The following is an 18,280-nucleotide window of genomic DNA, read 5'->3' on the forward strand; positions in this document are numbered from 1 at the left end:
GCCTGATTTGATCTAATGAATGCCAATCAGACGATCGTGAGGCAAGGGTGGAAACCAAAAAGCCAGTTAGGAAGGAGGGGGCCTCGGCAGTCCAGGGAGAGACGGTGGTGGCCCGGAACAAGTGCCAGAGAGGAGGGGATACATCAAAAAGCAAGCCCCAGAGGACTTACGGATACATCGGGCGTGGGTTGGGAGGGAGTCAGGGATGAGCCTGAACACTTAGATCAAAAACGGCATTATTGCCTGCTGTGGGCACCCCGAGAGGAGCCGGTGAGGCGGTGGGTGAGGCGGAGAACCACGAGCTCTGGTCTGTGCACGTCACATGAGAACCCCTGCGAGACGTCCGGGCAGAGAGCAAGTGGGCAGTCTGTAGTTCAGAGGAGAGTTTGGGGCTGGAAACATACACATGGGAATGACCAGTATCTGCGTGGCGTTTAGAGACACGGGCCTGAGATTGCCTGGGAAGAGAGCAGAGGACTCGGCCCCAGAACATTCCAAACTTGAGAGTCTGGAAGAGAGGATCCCGAGAAAGGAGGGCTGAGAGGGACGTGCCTTCAAGTTACTGGGACACGTCCACGTGAAGACAATTCAGGAGTAGCTTGTAAACATTTACATTACACGATGCGTTTAAAGTCCTAAAGTGAATGCTGGGTGACTTTAAACATAAAGTGTAGCATTTGGTCTTCAAGTTCCAGATGTGCAGTTTAAAGACGTCTTGCTGACGATGACTCGTGTGTCAACCTAATTAATTAGCTAATCTTCCGAGGCACAGTATACATTTAGTGCGAGAGTCATCCAAGGTTCTCCACAACTGCCAGTCTTCCGGCCATCCCGTCAGCGCTAATTAGACCACCGCGGACGAGAGCACAGAGTGCCGGGGAAGCGGTGTCCACACGGTCATCCTCGGGCTGCTCACTCCTGCTTGTGGTACCAGAATCGTCTTCGCTCTGTGAGGCCTTTGACACTTACTCATCTTCTAAGGGTCTCGGCACCGAGCAGTGGCTCCGACCCGGCTCTCCCACGTGGCAGCTGCACGAGTCACGTGAACCTTTCCAGGCCTCCCTTTCCCCATCTGTAGGGTGAGGCCACCACCCCCTCCCTGCAGTGCTGCTGAGATGATTAAACATACGCACACAGCACGGCTCCTGGCATCGATGCACAGAAGTCCCGTCCCACAGCCTTACGACTACACTATCCTAAGGGCGGCGCTTGAGGTCAGATTCCTAGGACCCTTCCGTCCGCTCCACACTTAACTCTAAGCAGTGGTTCCAGAGGGTGTCCCCCGCTCAGCCACCCCACCAGCAGCAGCAGCATCACGGGGCCACTCGCTAGAAACGCCAACGCTCAGCCCAACTCCAGATCTAGTGTATCAGATACCGGGGGTTGGAGCCCAGCACCTCCATGTGCTAAAATCCAAGACCAACCACAGAAGGTGGGCAGGATTTGGGGACACCTACAGGTCCTCAGGACAGGGACCACCCGGCCCCAGAAGATCCTGCCATCACTACCTGCTAATGAAACAGGCTACAAGTTACCAATTTATCATAAATACAGAGTGTCCTGTCTTTCTAAATGTTTTCCTTAAACATCAGGTATATCACTTAAATAAAAATGAAATTTTAGGGGTGCCCAAGTGGCTCAGTTGGTTAAACACCTGACTCTTGGTTTCAGCTCAGGTCATGATCTCATGGTTCGTAGGTCTGAGCCCCACAGGGGGCTCTGCACTCACAGCGTGGAGACTGCTTGGGGTTGTCTCTCTCCCCCTCCCCCACTCCTGGGCGTACCCTCTCAAAAGAAATAAACTTAAAAAAATACTGTTTAAAAATGAAATTGTATAAAAATTCAATCTTCCCATACACATTTCTATAGCAACACAGAAAACAAAATCTCCATCCACCTTCACCTAGACCAGTGTTGTCATGTAATTATTTTTCCAACTTCCTCTGTAAGACTTGACACAAACACTAACATCCTTTCTATCCGTTCCAAAGAATATGAATTTAAGATCTGGTTAACCTGACTGTGATCATAAGGAAAACACATTCTGATCGTTGTATGTACATGTTTATTGTTTTTTAAACCAGACTGTCCCAGATTTTGATGCTTCCATGAGTTGAGTAACCAGAACATACGGAGTGGCAGGTGCCCACAGGGAGAATGGGACCCAAATCAACTCGGCGACCCTCCCGCAGCTTCTGTGGGCTTGATCCTGCGTTGGAACAGACCCTATTTTGAAACAGTTCTCTCGCTGCAAACCAAGACCCTCTTCAGCACAAATGTGGAACCCAGCAGTCGTAAATGACGCCTCCCTCGGTGTTTTCCCATCCGAACCAGGACATTTTGGAGAGCGGCAGGGAGGATGCTATTAATAGCTGTGCCAGGACAGCAGGTGTAAGCCAGAATGCGCGATCGTCACCCCATCTGTCACCGTCTACGTGAGCACAGTGATCCTCAAGGTAAGTCTCCTCTGGCGTCCAGACACCTAACTGTGAGACGAGAACAGGACTCCATTTGTTAAGCTCCAGAGTCTGACTCTTCAACGGCTGGGTGGGGCTCGCAGGGGCTGAACCAGTTGCCTTGAGCTCCGTGAGGGCAGGGGCCGGGGCTTCCGTATCGCCCCGTCCCCAGCATCCAGTGCCATGAACTGTAGACGCTAGGTGCTCAAGAAACCAGCTCTAAGAAGGAATCAGTGCTTCGCATTGTATTTCCCTGAACCTGAGATGTATATTTCTTCACAATTTAACTTTTGAGATCAGGGTTTGTTCTTTTATAATCTATGTTGCTAACGTATTTTCCTTGTTTCCTGAGAAGCGTTATTAAACCGACAACATGCCTTACGTGTGTTGGTGCCGTATTACCAAAACAGTACAGCGACGGCCGGTGATCCCGGACTCACAGAGATGGGTCAGTGATAACTCACGGGACCAGAGACCCTATCGTGGCAATCTCAAGGAGGCAGCTCCCCAATGGAGGCACCATTCCATCTAACAGAGTCTGCCTGGCCTTAAAAGTCTCGGGAACAGCCGTGATCTGGCTTCTCCATAGATCATCCTCCCCTCCCCGCCAGGTCAGTGATACCTTCTCATGAATGGGGCCAATAGCCTGGAATCCTGCCAAACGGTGGAGTAAATGCCATCTGTGTTGTCAACTCAGAGAGTGAGTGCCAACAACGGTATCCAGGCAGTCTCGGATGGAAGCCACGGGGGAGCGCGAGAGTCTTTATCAAGCGCGGACGCGCGCTAAGCACTGACCCTGTGCCAGTCCACAACACCCACAACACCCACCGGGCTCTGGCCCCCGCTGCGCTTCCGCTGGCCACCCGTGGACTCAGCTGTTCAGGCAGACAGAGGTGGGAACCAAAGGCTGCCAGAGGGCAGCCCTGGACAGCACCCTCTCTCTGTGAGGGTCCTTGCAGGAGCCCAGCACAGCTGAGCAGCTCAGGCCCAAGGCGACAAGATCCACATCGGGTGGGTACAGGATCCACCCTGGCTTAAACGCCTCCTGCCCCACAGGAACCACCATCTCATAATCACACAGGTTTCCTCGGGGACACGCCCAGTTAGAGTCGTCACTGCGCGAAGTCCCAAGCATGGTTGTCCCACCAGGTGCTTACAGACTATGTCTGGTTCCTCCCAGCTCAGATGAATTAATGAAACGAGAAGTCATTTTTACCATGAACACTGCTGCCCAGTAACACAGCTGTCTTGTGCCGTGATTATTTCCATGTTTTAATACAACTCGCAAAGACATTTAAGGTTAAACAGTGATTAAATACTGAAAAACATGCTAACTGTAGGTAAGTCTTTATGAGTGGTGGTAAATACATGTAACATAAAATTCACCACCTTAGCCATGTTTAAGAGCGCAGTTCAGTGGTAACAAGCACATTCATCCCGTCACATATGTGACTACCATCCAGCCACACAAGTCCTCTGGCCTTAACAAGGCGTCGTTGACCAGTAACCGCCCGCTCTCCCCTCCCCCAGCCCCTGCAACCACCATCCTACTTACTTCCTGTCTCTACGATTTTGACCACTCTTGGGTATCCCGTGCTAGCGGGATCCCACAGTATTTGCCCTTTTGCGACCGGCCTATTTCACCTGGCCATCACGTCCCCAAGGTTCATCCACGATGAAGCCCGTGTTAGAATGTCCTTCCTTTTCAGGCGGGGTAACGTTCCGTGTGTGTACGACCACATTTTGTCGATCTCCTCGTCCTTCGGTGGACACTTGGGTTGCTCCCGCCTCTGGGCTCCTGTGAACAACGCTGCTACGGAGCTGGGTGTCCAAATGTCTTCCTGAGAGCCTGCTTTTATTTCCTCACGCTCAGAAGCAGAATTGCTGGATCAGATGGTAATTCTATTTTTAAGTTTTGGAGGAACCGCCATGCTGTTTTCCATAGCAACTGCAGCATCTTACGTGCCCACTAGCAGTGCACGATGGTTCCAGTTTCTTTCTTTTAGTGTGCAAACCCCAGTGAAGAGTGGAACAGTGCGGTCTCAGAGGGCAGAACGAGGGACAGGGAAGCGCAAGAGGGCGTGATCAAGTTGTCCACCACAAAGATCCGTTCCTTAACCCCTCGGACCTTCTGGGAAGTGGCAGGTACCGTGTCTTTGGACTGACGCCCTGCGGATGGAAGGGAAAGCAGGGGTCCACTGGTTCTCATCTGCGCTGGTCAAAGTCTGCCTCAAAGAGGTGGGGTCCCTGGCACTTCCGGGCTGCGCACGCCAAGCAGATTTCTACAGTCTCCCACGCTGCAGCATTAAGGAGAAGCCCCGAAGAGTGCTGGGCGACACCTACGAGCAGCTGTTGGGAGCCCGTGCAGAACTGATCTGGGCAGCAATGGCTGGACTGAATACAAGAGGTGAGCCTGAGAGAATCTGGAGCCGAGCACAGACATGTCGATGTAAACTCTGTTCTAGGAAACGAGGAACCGCTCAGATGGCTGACCGACCTCAATGACTGCCCCCCCCCCCCCCGGCTGGGATGGAGTCACCAGGTTCCTGGGGGCAAGTGGGTCCCTACTTTCCCTCCATCTAGTCTCAGGGCCTTTCCCTGTCCACGTGGTCTCCGTATGTCATCTCTGTCACCACTGTGCCGCACGAGGGCAAACACTAGAGCGCTAGGGCGCCTTGGACCCGAGGCTGGTCTCCACCAGCCCCAGCCCCAGGGTCAGAGATCCGCCTCCAGAGCCGTGCGTACGAAAGGATGGCAGCCCGCACCCACTGTTCCAATTTCTACACGTCCTCACCGACACTTGTCATTTTCCGTTTCTGTTTTTTGAAAGCAGCCATTTTAGTGGGTGTGACGTTGCATCTGTGGTTTTGATTTGCATTTCCCTACTTTCCCTAATAACGGATGGTGTTGAGCACCTTTGCATGTGCTTATTGGCCATTTGTGATCTTCTCTTGGGACGTCTACTGAAATTTTTTAATTGGGCTGCTTGATTTTTGTTGGTCAAATGCCATCCCTATCTATTTCCAGGAAACAGACCTAGTTAACCAAGATAAAATTCTATGCAGATAAACACTGATGATATTCATACAATGGAATACAACTCAGCTACAAAAAGGAATAAACTACTGATAAGAACAACTGCATGAATCTCAAAGGCACTACACTGAGTAAGAGAAGCCATTTTCCGAAAGTTACATGTTACATGATATTCTGGAAAAGGCAAAAACTACAGGGATGGAAAACAGATCCATGGCTGCTAGGAGTCAGGGGTGGGGAAAGGAACTGGCCACAAAGAGGCAGCAAGTCTCAATCCTGACTGTGGCAGAGGTTACACAAGTCTAGAGATGAGTCACAGCTCAAGACAACGAACGGTATACCCCAAAGAAGGTCAATTTTACTGCATGTAAATTAAAAAAGTTTTCATGCAGAAGGCAAAAGGTTTCTCCTTTTACCCACATAGACATTATGCTTAAGCAGCTTACAAGCATCATTTGGTAGAACCCTCACCAAACTCCAGGAATATACAATGATTAACAGTCATTTGAACCCAGGTGTGACTGAAGTGGGAGAAACTAAGTCCTGATTATTTCAGATACGTGAGATTCCATTCAAGCGTTCCGAGACGTGGAGTGTTTGCTAATTATTATTTATCCTATAGTAGCAGCAATTTAGAGGGGTAAAACCATGTCCACACATAAATGCATCTTTCTCACTGGGGACAGGGTCTACTGAGCTTCTGTCAAATCCCTAACAGGACTTACGACCTTAAACAACTCAGGAATCACCCCTCCAGTCCCAAGGTTCGGGGAGGGATCGTGGCCTGCCCCAGAGGCACAGCAGGTCTATGGCACTTCCAGACACTCAGACCAGTGAGTGTCCCTCTCCATCGCCCAAAGATGTCACTGTTCGAAGCATTCCTAGCGACAGCAACTCACATGTTCCCCATGGTGATTTTAGTGCACACGATTTCTTCACTGGTAGGAGCATTTCACCTACCACGCTGGAACCAGGGCACTTTGGGCTCCCTGCAACACAGGGCCGAAATGTGGTCCAGGTCCCTAACCCAATTCCTATCTTGGTCCCATATAAAAACTGTATTTATTCTATAACCTTGCACGTTTAGGGTAATTAAGAGAGACGGTTCCCGGTGAACAGAAAAAACAAGGACAGAGCACGCAGAAAAGCATGCTTTTGATCTCTGCCTTTGGTTTTCGGATGAGCTCAGAGAATTACTATTTGTAAGGCACTCTTGACAAGCTGAGGCAGGAGCCCAAATTAGTGTGGTTATGCTAATTAAGTGAGAGGTTCTGTAGCTCCAGGACCCAATGATTAAAGAAAGTGAAAAGAACTGACTGGGCTTTGGTCTCTGTGCAAACAGCCCTGTGCTCTGAGCGAGCTTGCACTGACAAACCTCTAAGACTACACACACACACACACACACACCGCAGAAGCCCAGGACAGCGCGGGTTAAGGGAGACTCAGAACAATACATCAGCACCTCTGAATTTATCCTAACTGTGAAAACTCATCAAGGAGGAAAAATAAAGGGTACGAAATCACCTGCTTGTGGCACTCAAGGCAATCTGTAAGCCACTTGCCCAAGAGGACCCTGCACGGCTTGCGGTAATGCTGCTGTCACAAGACAAAAGCACCAACTGCGATCAGTTCTCCTTCAGAGCTGAACAGAGATGGTTTAATGAGTCCAGAGAGTCACCCCTGCAAGGAGAGACTGAGGTGCTGTCTCTTGGGAGGAAGCAAGAATACACCTGCAGGCAATCGGCCTGCTCTGGCTGTGGGATAAGCTGCCACCCAGGAGGACAGACGTAGGAGACGATATCATCAGGCCTTTCCTCAATCTCCCTGCATGTGCGGGGGCCACCTGCAGCTGAAATGAAACGCCACCGATCCTTCCTATAAATGATCTTTCTGGAGGTTTATCACTCAGTTATACAAACCTATTCTCTGGAACTCAGCTTTCTCAGATTCAGGGGGGAAAACGGTGGGGGGAGAGACCCTGAGCAGAGCGGGACATTCGGGGAGAACAAAAGCTAATGCTCACGAGCACTTCTGTGTCAGGACTCTGTTAATATGCTCCAGGTACGGGACATCTCATTTAACCCTCCCTGGAGGCCATAAGCAGGCGTGGTTATGATCCTCACGATTTTACAGATAAGGACGGAGGCTTACACAGGCACGGTGACTCGCCCAACATCCCATACCACTGTATGGGGGAGCTGGAGTCAAGCCCATGGCCATCAGACTCAGAAGCCCAAGCCTCTGTCACTGTTCCCCACGGAGTCCATCCTGCCTTTCTGCAGACGGGGAGCCCGAGGGCTCAGAGGCGTGCGGACGGTGCTTCCATGCAGACCCAGGGCCCACGAGGCAGGTCTCCCGACCTCCAGCCCCAGGCTCAGGCTGCTCCTAACGTGAACGAGTGTCAAGAAGGTATGAAAGCCTAAGCCAAAAGTCCCCTGCACATACACAGCACAGGCGGGGGCCCGACTGTCAACTCCCTAAAGGCAAAGATGGCCTCTAATCTTCCCAGCACCCTCCACTGCCCTGGCAGACTACCTGGCACTCCGCGTGCGCTCGGCCATCGACGCATAGATGGCTGGACGGACGGGTGGGCGGAGAGCTGTTTTAACCAAGGGCCTCTTCCCGCCATTCGCGTCCAAAGCAGATTCCCCTACAATATTTTTAGCAAATGTACTTTTTAAGTCACCTCTGAGAAACCAGATGCTGCTTTGAAAACCTGTAGACAGATGCAGAAACACCTTCCCCATCCCCTGAGAGGCTGGAAAGCCCCAGGGGACTCCAGACAAAAGACAATGCGGGCGGCTCCAGGCCAGCCTCCTGGTGGCACCAGACCCCAGATCCAGACTCTCAGAGGGGCCAGGGAACACATGCATTGGAGGAGGGGAAGGGAAGCAACAAAAAACACCCAGGGTCCCCAGCTGGCTCTGCCTCTCACTCGGCACATGACCTCAGCAAGCCACTTCTCGTCTTACTGCCTCCCTTTCCTCAGCAACTGTCAAATGGGCACACTACCTGCCATTTCACTCTCGTTATGAGAACAGAACTCATGAAATCGCACACGTATCTAGAGGTGAAGCTCCTAGCACGGTACCTGACATACAGGAAGTACCCAGCAACTGTTAACTGCTGTTCTCCTCAACTGGGAAAAACGCTGCACGACTCCAATACCTTACGATAACCAAAGAACAAAACCCAAAAACAACAACAAAAAAGAAACACAAAACCCACGTCTAGAGAAGTGTTTTGAAAGCTATGAAGAATTATGTAAGTTTTACCATGATGAGAGTTAAGTGCCACACAATATCAGTGTCATTAAAAGCCAACAAAACAACCCCAATGCATCCAACTCCCCCCTTGATACTGCTCACAAAGAATCAGCATTAGAAAGAGTTCTGGGACGGGTCTGGCCACCCCATCAGGTTACAACAGAGGTGCCAGACGCTCAGAAAGGTTAAGCCATTTGCCCAAGGTCACCCACCCAGCATGAAGCAGGGCTCCCTGGCCCCCTTGTGAGCTAGAGCAGGAGAGCCAGGGCCGCTGTCTCTCCCAGCATCCCATCCGGCATTCATTAGTGGCCCTTTCAGTGCCTCGGTGGCAGAGGGGTCCCTGGAAATGCAGAGGCCCAGTTTTGCCCAAGTCACAACAGTCGAGAGAATAATGTCATCACAGCCAATGGAAATACAGAAAAATGGGCTGCAGTCCCAACTTGGCCCCCACTCAGCGTATGACCACCGGCAGATCTCAGCTGTTCTGGATCTCAAGATCCAAAAAAAGGAAAGCTTGTGTCTCAGTTTCCTCCTGCAGTTGAACGAGAACCTCCCGCCGTAAGGATTAAATGAGACCACGTGGGTAAAACACGCAGCACAGGGCCTGGTACGGAAACGTGGGAAGCGTTACTGAAACTCGCTGCTACTATGACTCTTGTGTTTATCGCTGAAAGGAGGAGCCGAGTGGCCGATTCCATGACCCGCGTACAATCGCCCATCTCTGTATTCACGGCCAGCCACGTGCAGGAAGGAGGCACACGTGATTATCCATAAGCAGCAAATAAACACAACCGCTGTGTCCAACCAGAAGTTTCGGGGTTTTGTTGGCTAGTCTCGGGCCAACTAAGGGGCAGTTGGAGCCACCACACCGCACCAGACTCCACTGTCCCTCTTCACGCCGCGTCCACACCTGCCTCCTCCCAAAGGCTGCGTGCAGAAGCCCCGCTCAGGGATTCCACGGGCTGCCGCCACTCTGAACGGCGTGGCGCGCGGCCGGGAGCCACGCTTGTCAAGTCCGCGCCGATGGCATAAATGTTGGAAAAACCAGAAAGCAAATGTGTGAAGTCCGCCCTTTTGTCTCCGGCCCGGGGAGCACCGCAGGCCACGCAGGCCACCCAGGCCACCCGGTGCCTGACAGCCCCACTTCTATGCTTTACAAGTAGGGCGGTTTCCTGATCACAAAAAGCCAGCGAAAAGCAAGGAGCAAGATCGCCTTTCGGGAACTAATGAGAACAGAGGGTCTGAGCTGCGAAGAGGCAGCGACGGTGTTTCAGGAGGACGCAGTCCGACCGCAGGTGGGGACTCCACCACCCACCTTCCGAACCACAGCCTGGAAGGAAAGGTGGGGAGAGACAGGGATGGTGGCCATCAGACAGCAGACTTTCAATCCAGGAGGTAAATCTCTGCACGGCATCTTCGTTCACAGAGGAAGAGAACGGGACATAAGACACTCTGCCTGAGCCCCTGGACGAAGAGGAAAGGGGGAGCCAGGAGAGCCCCAGCAGCCTACCTCTCCTGGCCCCCCGGGGAGCGTGTACTCACAAACAGTCCACAAACAGAGCTGACGGTGCAGGCGGCTCGTCCTAAATAACACCCAGAGGCCGACTGAAAAAATAACAAGTAGAGACAAGGACTGTCATCAGGGCCTCGCTGCTGTGGGGAGCAGGCTGAGCAGAACTGGCACATGCCAACGGTTTGGAAATAAAAGGCAAAGTCCCAACTGTTCGGATGCCTGAGAGGACTGTCCCTGTGTGTCCCCTAGTCCCGCACAGCCATTACAAACATCAGTGGCCTGACGGTCGCAGGCTCAGAGGGGAGCGTGGCTCAGTCTCTCACCACGTCGCCGTAGAGCTCCCTCAATAGTGCTCCGAGACTTTGATCTCAGCCTTCCCGTGAGTTTTCAGAAAACTACACCAACACAGCGATCGACGTATCTGGTTAACACAAGCCCACGAATGTCTGCATATCCTGATCAGATTAGTGGTCCTACTAATTCACCAAGAAACATCCTCACTGGCAATTCAAAACCCAGAAGAAGCTCCATTTAAAGATAATTTTGGGGGTTGGCTGGGTGGCTCAGTCGGTGGAGTGTCTGACTCTTGATTTTGGTTCAGGTCATGATCCCAGGGACATGGGATCGAGCCCCACGTTGGGCTCCATGCTGAGTGTGGAGCCTGCTTGAGATTCTCTCTCCCCGCTGCTTGCGTGCTCTCTAAAATAATTAAAATGAAATGAAAAAGCAACAAAAAATAAAGACAATTTTGGGGCACCTGGCTGGCTCAGTCAGTGGACTGTGGGACTCTTGATCTCAAGGTTGCAAGTTCGAGCCCCAAGTTGGGTGTGGAGATTACTTAAAAATAAAATCTTAAAAAAATAATAATTTTGAGACTCGGAATCAGAGACCTGAGTTCATCCTGTGATAGTATCAAGTAAATTCCTTCATTCTTCCAGTGAGTAGCTAGTGAGCATCTATATCCTAAGCACAGCGATGGCAACCTCGTGGTGGACCGGACAGGCACACTCCTCCAAGAAGCTAATGGTCCCGTCAGGACCCTATCTGTTGATTTTTCTAATGTTTATTTATTTTTGACAGAGAGAGACAGAGCATGAGTGGGAGAGGGGCAGAGAGAGAGGGAGACACAGAATCTGAAGCAGGCTCCAGGCTCTGAGCTGTCAGCACAGAGCCTGACGCGGGGCTCGGACTCACAGACCGTGAGATCATGACCTGAGCTGAAGTCAGACGCTCGACCGACTGAGCCACCCAAGCGCCCCAGTATCTGCTGATTTTTAACTTTCAGAAAGGAAAGTGAGGTTTCTGGATGAGCTAAACAATACCGATTTCCCCAAGTGTTTATTTGGGGCCTTCCCATGGAATTCACGATCTGCTAGGGGAAGAGAAGGCACGACGAGCCCAGAGGAGGCTGGTTTTGGAAGAGAAGGCTGAGTGCATCCTGGAAGTAAGTTTTCACACTGCTCACTGGAGGACCCAAGGAGGATCCTCAGGGGCCACCGCTGAACAGGAAGGATTCACGGTCCTCAAAGTTTCTGATGGCCCTCTTCCATGGCAGATAAGGACCTGCCACCTTCAAACAGAACAAAGAAGCACTAACTTGAGAGTCTCGTGCCTTCAGAGCTCCGGTGGAGAAAACGAGACCCTGGACGGGGAAAGAGTCGCCCAAGCTCACAATGACAGGTCTCAGTCTTAGTCAAATGGCCGAAACAAATGGCTGGAACCAAGATGACAGATCCCTTAAGAATTCACAAACCGTCGGTTTTGTTTTTCATCATAAAACAGCCTTCGGGGCAAGGTGGGTGACGAATCAGGGGAACACCTGTCCCAGCAGCGAGGCGCCCGGTCGGATCCTTCGTGGGCGCGGCAGCCGGCCGCCCTCTGTCCAGTGCGTCATCTTATTACGGCAACGGGGAACACGTCCAGCTGGACTGAAGCAAGACCCAGCCCCGTGCTCGGGGCATTCTCCAATCCGGGCTAATTTGGGAAATGGTTTTTCTGCAAGCTCACACATGACTCATCTTTACGGCCTCCCATCAGGTCTGTCGGCCACGAGGAATCCCATTCAAAACACCTCTGCCAACAGCTGTGCAGGCGACCAGGCAACATTTGGGGCCGCGGTGGCTGCTTTTGTGAAACGCAGCCCACACCCATGCCATTTATCTCCCACAAGGACTGCTGATGTTGTTAGCGTTATTAGCATCACACGCAGCCTAAAGACTACGCTGGGCCTACCTTTATTTAACTGAGTTGTTGTTTTCCCCCCTTAGGGGAGACCAGAAACAGAAACGTGAGCAAGAATCAAGATGAAGCTACTGTGTGCCCAGCACCACGGGAGGCTCTAAGCGGTGCTCTGTGAAGGCGGAACGGTGGCCGGACAGGGAGCTGGAGACCGCCTGCTCGGTCCCCCACACCTTCCTGGATCTTAGTTGTCCTCAGGCGCAAAATAGGGAGAATGAGCCCTGACCCAGCCCCCAGGACGGTCCCGCGGGTGGAGTGAAAGGAGGCTGTCTCTCGATGCATTCTCAGAATGACAGGACGCTGCAGACATGTTCAAGACCATTTTGATGTTACTCTTGGACCGGGACCCTGGGAGGGCCGGTCTTCTTCGGACCCCGTGCCGTGAGGCGTCACAGCGTTTGCCTACGAGGACAGACTGGGTAAGTTGCACGTGTGAGTGAATGAAGGCCTACCGGGAGCCACAAAAACGTATGCGTTGACTGGATTCACCTTGACCACAAAGACTGTTAAGGGGGGGAGGGGAGGAGGAGGAAGTGTAAAATCTGAACGGAGTTTAAGATTGACCCAAACCCAGTGAGTGCTGACCCACAAGAACTTGCTACGGCCTCGTGGGACGGCACTCGTAGTTTTCTGCTGTTCTGAGGAAAAAGCCCAACGACGAAAAGTTACCACGCACGCGGTCAGGATAAATGTTGCTTTTTAATTTACAACAAAAGCCTCTCCACACACCTGAAAAACACACACTGGAGTCTGAGACGCCGTATTTATTCTGTCCTCAGGTGGTGCACCGGGGAGCGTGTGCCGCATCAGCCCCAGCGGGCAGTTCGGGGTCACAGGGAGCCTGTAGAACTGGCCGGGGGGTTCGGTGACAGTCTATGTTCTCACGGTGTCTATTCTGAGTATCTGCCCAGTTAGGAGGTGAGGCCCTGGAGGGGGGTGGGGCGGTGGGTTGTATTCCAAGGACCAGAACAAGTCCAGGCCCCTTAGGAGATGCCGGACAGACCATCTGCGATGCACAAACGAGCAAGGGAGACGCTGATGAGCGGTCAGTAAAACCAGAACCCCCTTCCTCCCTATCCCTGCGTTGTGCCCCTGCTAACTCGCCCCACCCTCTGAGTCTCACCCTGAATCTCAGCTCCCCACAGAGCTAGCCGCCTGACACCTGCCCCCGCCCTAAGTCTGACGTGACCCCTCCTGACCTCTCCGGTGCTCCCCACACTGCCAGGGCCAGGGCCTGGGTGCACTGATGTCTGCTAAGTTCAACGCTAGCTCCCCGGAGCCTCGTGCGGAGCCGGACAGAGCTGGTGCAGAGCGACTGAGGAAGGAATCGATGGAGGAATGGGGCAAAGATTTCAAAGTCCGGATGAAACGCGAACACACACAAATGGTGTCTCCAAGGAAGGGGCTGCAGACTCAAATGTCGACGGCCCAAGTGGGAAACAGGAATCCAAGACGTGGCTGGTGGGGGGAGTGGCGCCCACCCCCTGCCCCACCCCGCCGCCTTGTAGGAAACAAGGCCTCAGAGTTACCAGAGTTTGTCATTTTTCAAGAGAACCAGAAATCTGAGACATGTGAGCGATTTCCTGATTTTTAAGGGCTGGCCATCAATTCCTTCCTCTTTCTTCGGCAACACGTATGGCTCAAACGCAACACATCTATGGACAGAACCCAGCCCGGAGCCACCAGCCTGCTACCTCCGCGCACAGGCAAGAGAGGCGTTTCAGTTCCAGACACGCAGGGCATCAACCGTCCGCACACGATGTGTTTGCTGGAACTAAGCGTGAACCAACTGAACGCCATCATACCTGCGTGCAACCGGAACCGTGTTCCCCGGCTCCCCCAAAGTGGCCTTGGAGCGGCCACACGCGTCTCCTGCCGGTGCCCTCGCTCAGAACTAGTCCCGCTGGGCTCCTAGGGCAGAGTCTCTTCTCTCTGCCGGGCCTCCCTCCGCACAAGCTCACCCCGGGCTGCTCCCTGATCCATACGCCTCCGCCCTCCAACATCAGCCCTCCTCCGCCAAAGCTAACCGGACAAGGCCCCGACCGGCCAGCCAGCTGACCCTCTGCCGCCCTCTGGAACCCAGACCGTCTCGATCTGGGAACAGAGATGACCGGAGACAGCACGAACTGAGGCTTGCCTTTCCGTATCCCCAGAGAAACGGCAGGTAGACCCTGGGAGGAAGGCAGTGGGCGTACCCCGCCCCCAGCCAGGCACTGCTGAGTCAGTATGTTGAAGGGCGGCATGGCAGACCCCAGAACATCTCCCCCCCGGAGACCCCGAGTGACTCTTCAGCCTCTGTGATTTGCCAGGGACTCACGTGCTAACAGGAGTCGCTGCTGCACCCAAAGCCCTTCCCTTGGGATGAAACACTCTGCTGGTGACTTAGGAGAAGGGCTGTTTAGAAAACACCAACAGGAACCTCATCCACACGCAAGGAGAAGCGCGCCTGTAACGACCAGCAGGGACCCCCAGGGAGACGCACCCTTCATTCCAGGGGCGCCCCCATCTTCCCCGACGACCGTGAGGCACAGCCAAAGGCCGTAGACACCACGGGCTTCCCGCTAGCTCCACACAGGTGCCAACCTCAGAACTTTCTCGCTTAGCTGCCTCTCACCCAATGCATTTTCCTCCCGAGTTTCCCGCGGCCCTGGGTCGGCCCCTTCCTCTCTGCCCTCGCCCCCCCCACCTCCACTCCACCTGGGCATCCCTCCCACCCTCTCTTCGGAGCCCAGCACGAGCCCCGTCCCCTCCAGGGCCTCCCCCATTCCCTGGCTGTCCCCAGGCCCCGGCTCTGGCTGCGGTGCCTATCAGGTGGCCCGGGAGTCCGGGGTCAGGCTAGGTCCGGCCCTCCCTGCCTCAGAGAAGCTTCTCTGAAGAAGGCGCTTACTGGTGTCTCCGTCTGCGGCAGACCCTCGCGGAAGGAGGTGCCCAGAGAGGGCGAGGGGCTAATCTATGCTGAAAGCAACTGGCCTTAGGACCCCCCCCCCTTCTCGAGGTAACAGAGCACACAACTGAAGACTCATTTCATCTGACAGGTCTGCGCTGTGGAAGGCGGTCCGCGGGACGACACGTGCTTTTTAGCTCGCTTTTTCCTTTTCCTCGATTCTCACGTTTTTGACAATGAACGCATCCTAAGCAGAGAAAACCCTGCCATTTACTTATTTATTTAAAGCAAACAATCTGACCTGCCCAACAGCACCCTTCGGAGACACTATTCACGGGGCTCCTGAGAAACGCTGCACAAATTAACCCCAGGTATTTCTGGAATGGTACGTGTGCCGAGAAGCAGCTCGCGGTCACTGGGCACGGCCCTGATGAGAAGCTGAGAGAAACACCCAAGAAACAGCCCCTGAAACCGAGGGCCCTGCCCCTGAGGAAGGCAGCCAGGCCCGCAGTGGATGGCCAGCTGCCCTCTCGCTGGGTGGCCAGCCCGTAGGAACTCACTGAGAGGCCCTGAGCCTGTAAAACCACCATCAAATCCTCTCCCACCGAGAACCTGCAAGGATTTACTAAGCAGCACTTGTAAGGTGCTCAGCACAGAGCCGGATGTATAGAAAACCCTCAATAAAGGCGACAGAAATTTCCTTCCTCTGCTTAAACCACAGCCTGCAAGTCCCCACCCACCCACCCCCCACCCCTTGCGAGTCCCCTCCTGAGGCCCAGCGCAGAAGAGTATACGGGTTCCGCCTGGGCAGAAGGCGCCACTTCCCAAATCAATGCAACTTGCCCCTCGGCAGCCCCTAAAAGCCTGCCTTGCACGACTCGGCCGCCAAGCCAGGCTGGCGCCCAGGCGATGACAAGCAACGGTGTCCCCCGCACAGGAGCCCTGGCCTGCCCGCCCACCTCACCTGGGACCCAGGGATTCGCCCCGCAGGGGGTCGCTGGCCAGAGCCGCCCCGGGCCCCCCACCCGCACCCCGGAGGCACGGCCCTAACGGAGCCTTTGGGGACTCTGACCCCCAGCACGGGCAGAAGCCCGGTGATGGGAAGGCAGCTCTCCGAGGTTTCTAGGAAACACACAAAGAGATGAGGTTATCATCGCCCCCAAACCCGCAGGCTCCCTCCGGGCCCTGCTGCCGGAGCTCAGCGCGGCGCCAGCGGGGAAGGCGAGCGAGCCCCGAAGGCGCCCAGACACATCCTGCCTGCTTCCTCCGAAGCCAGCGAAGCGGCTGCTTCGGGTTCAACGTACACCCGGGGCTCGGCAGAAGTGACACCTTTCGGGGCTCGGCTCCGCCCGCCGTGGAAGAACGGCCGCGCGCCCGGGCTCCCGTCCCGCTGCCCGCGCGCCCCGGGGGCCCGAATCCCGCCGGCCCCGCCGCCCCGGGAGCGCCAGCAGGCCGGCGCGCCGAGACGGCCCCCGCGGGGCGGCGGGGCCCCAGGCCTGGGCGGCGGCTCGCCCCGGCGCCCGCGCCCCCGCAGGCCCGCCCCTCCCGCCCGGCGCCGCGCTCACCTGCTTTCTCGAGCTTGCCGGACATTTCCGGGCTGCGCCGGAGGCCGAGGCCGCCGCTCATGGGGCCCGGGCCGGGCCGCTGCGGGGCCACAGGCCGGCGCGGCCGCCGCTCGCCTCGGCCCTGGCTCGCCGCGCCTCACACCCGCGCCGGCATGGCGGGCTCCGCGGGCCGCGGCCTGTGCGCTCGGCCGGCGGCGCTCCCGCCCGCCCGGGGCCCCCGCCGCCGCCGCCGCCGCCGCTCCCGCCGCCGGCCGCCGCCGCTCCGCCTCCTCCGCTCTCGCCGCCGCCGCCGCCGCCGCTGCCGCTTCCCGGGCCCGAGAGCCGGCCGCAGCGCCGCGCTGCCGCCGCCGCCGCCGCCCGCCGCCCGCCTCGGCCGCGGCCAGAGCGCCACCTGCCGGGCGCCCGCCACGCCGCCGCGAGCCCAGCGCCCCCTGCCGGCCCGGAGCCGGCCCGAGCCTCCCGTCTGGGAGGCGGCGCCCCCTGCCGGCCCGGAGTCTCCACGCCAGGGCGAGGCGCCGACCCGCACCAGCACCCCTACCCGCGCAGAGCCCGCACCGCCACCCACCGCCGCCGCAGAGCCTGCACCCCCACCGGGGCTCCACAGCCATCACATTGACCCCAACCAGGACTCAGCGGCCCCTGCCCACCCGGCCTGACCTTCTCACCGGAGGCACATGCCGACCCGGAGCGTCCAAGCCAGGGCTTGGGACTGACGCACTCACCCGCATCATGCAGGACTCGGAGTCCTCTTAGGACCAGAGTTTCCTCGCCAGAGGCTGGGAATGACCCCTCAACCGGCCCTCAGCACCCTCTACCGGGGCTGGGAGCCCATCCTGACCCTGCTACCCGAGACACAGCACCTCCTGCTGGCCTGGAGTCTCCAAGCCGGGACCCGGGAGTGATCTCCCCCACGCAGAGTTCAGGGTCCTCCCTTGGGCCCAGAGCCCAGCATGTCCCCCTGATACAGGACACACTGCTCCTTTCCAAACTCTAGCCTCCATGAGGGAACCAGTGACTGACTCCACCCAGGATTCAGAGCCCCATGCTAGCCCACAATCCGCGAAAAGTCATGGGGTCAGTCTCCCCTCCGGTCAGCTGGGTGTCGGCAGCCCCTGCTAGCTAAGTCAGCTGGCCGGGTCTCGGCTTGACCCACTCCAGACCCTGTGCTCCCTGCCATCATAAGGACTCCAGGCTCTGGACTGCCCTGCCCTCCCCTGCTCTCCCCATCTGATACTCAGCACCCCCTGAAGGCAAGAGCCACCTGGCCAGTCTGACCCCACCCAGGGCTCAGTGTCTCCAGAGTCTCAGAACCTCCATCTATG

At 55.6% G+C, this 18,280-nt stretch overlaps 1 protein-coding gene and 2 long non-coding RNA genes across 7 annotated transcripts in view; 1 reads left to right on the forward strand and 2 right to left on the reverse strand.

Annotated features, from left to right (window-relative positions):
* RAPGEF1 (Rap guanine nucleotide exchange factor 1) overlaps nucleotides 1–17,155 on the reverse strand; it is a 132,076-nt gene extending 114,921 nt beyond the window's left edge. For all 5 annotated transcript variants that reach the window (XM_045043282.1, XM_045043279.1, XM_023242882.2 and 2 more), the window contains exon 1: nucleotides 16,959–17,155. In XM_045043282.1, the coding sequence (XP_044899217.1) occupies nucleotides 16,959–17,019 (61 nt within the window). In that variant the 5' untranslated portion in view covers nucleotides 17,020–17,155. The remainder of the gene's footprint in view (nucleotides 1–16,958) is intronic.
* LOC111557560 lies at nucleotides 13,190–13,832 on the reverse strand. Its single transcript, XR_002737703.2, has 2 exons — nucleotides 13,709–13,832; nucleotides 13,190–13,515 (listed from the first exon to the last, which is right to left on the reverse strand). It is a non-coding gene; the product is annotated as an uncharacterized LOC111557560 (long non-coding RNA).
* LOC109494019 lies at nucleotides 14,972–16,093 on the forward strand. The gene is made up of 2 exons (XR_002148578.3): nucleotides 14,972–15,084; nucleotides 15,545–16,093. It is a non-coding gene; the product is annotated as an uncharacterized LOC109494019 (long non-coding RNA).
* Nucleotides 17,156–18,280: the final 1,125 nt, after the last annotated feature.

This window comes from Felis catus, chromosome D4, assembly GCF_018350175.1.
Source record: "Felis catus isolate Fca126 chromosome D4, F.catus_Fca126_mat1.0, whole genome shotgun sequence".
NCBI lineage: Eukaryota > Metazoa > Chordata > Mammalia > Carnivora > Felidae > Felis > Felis catus.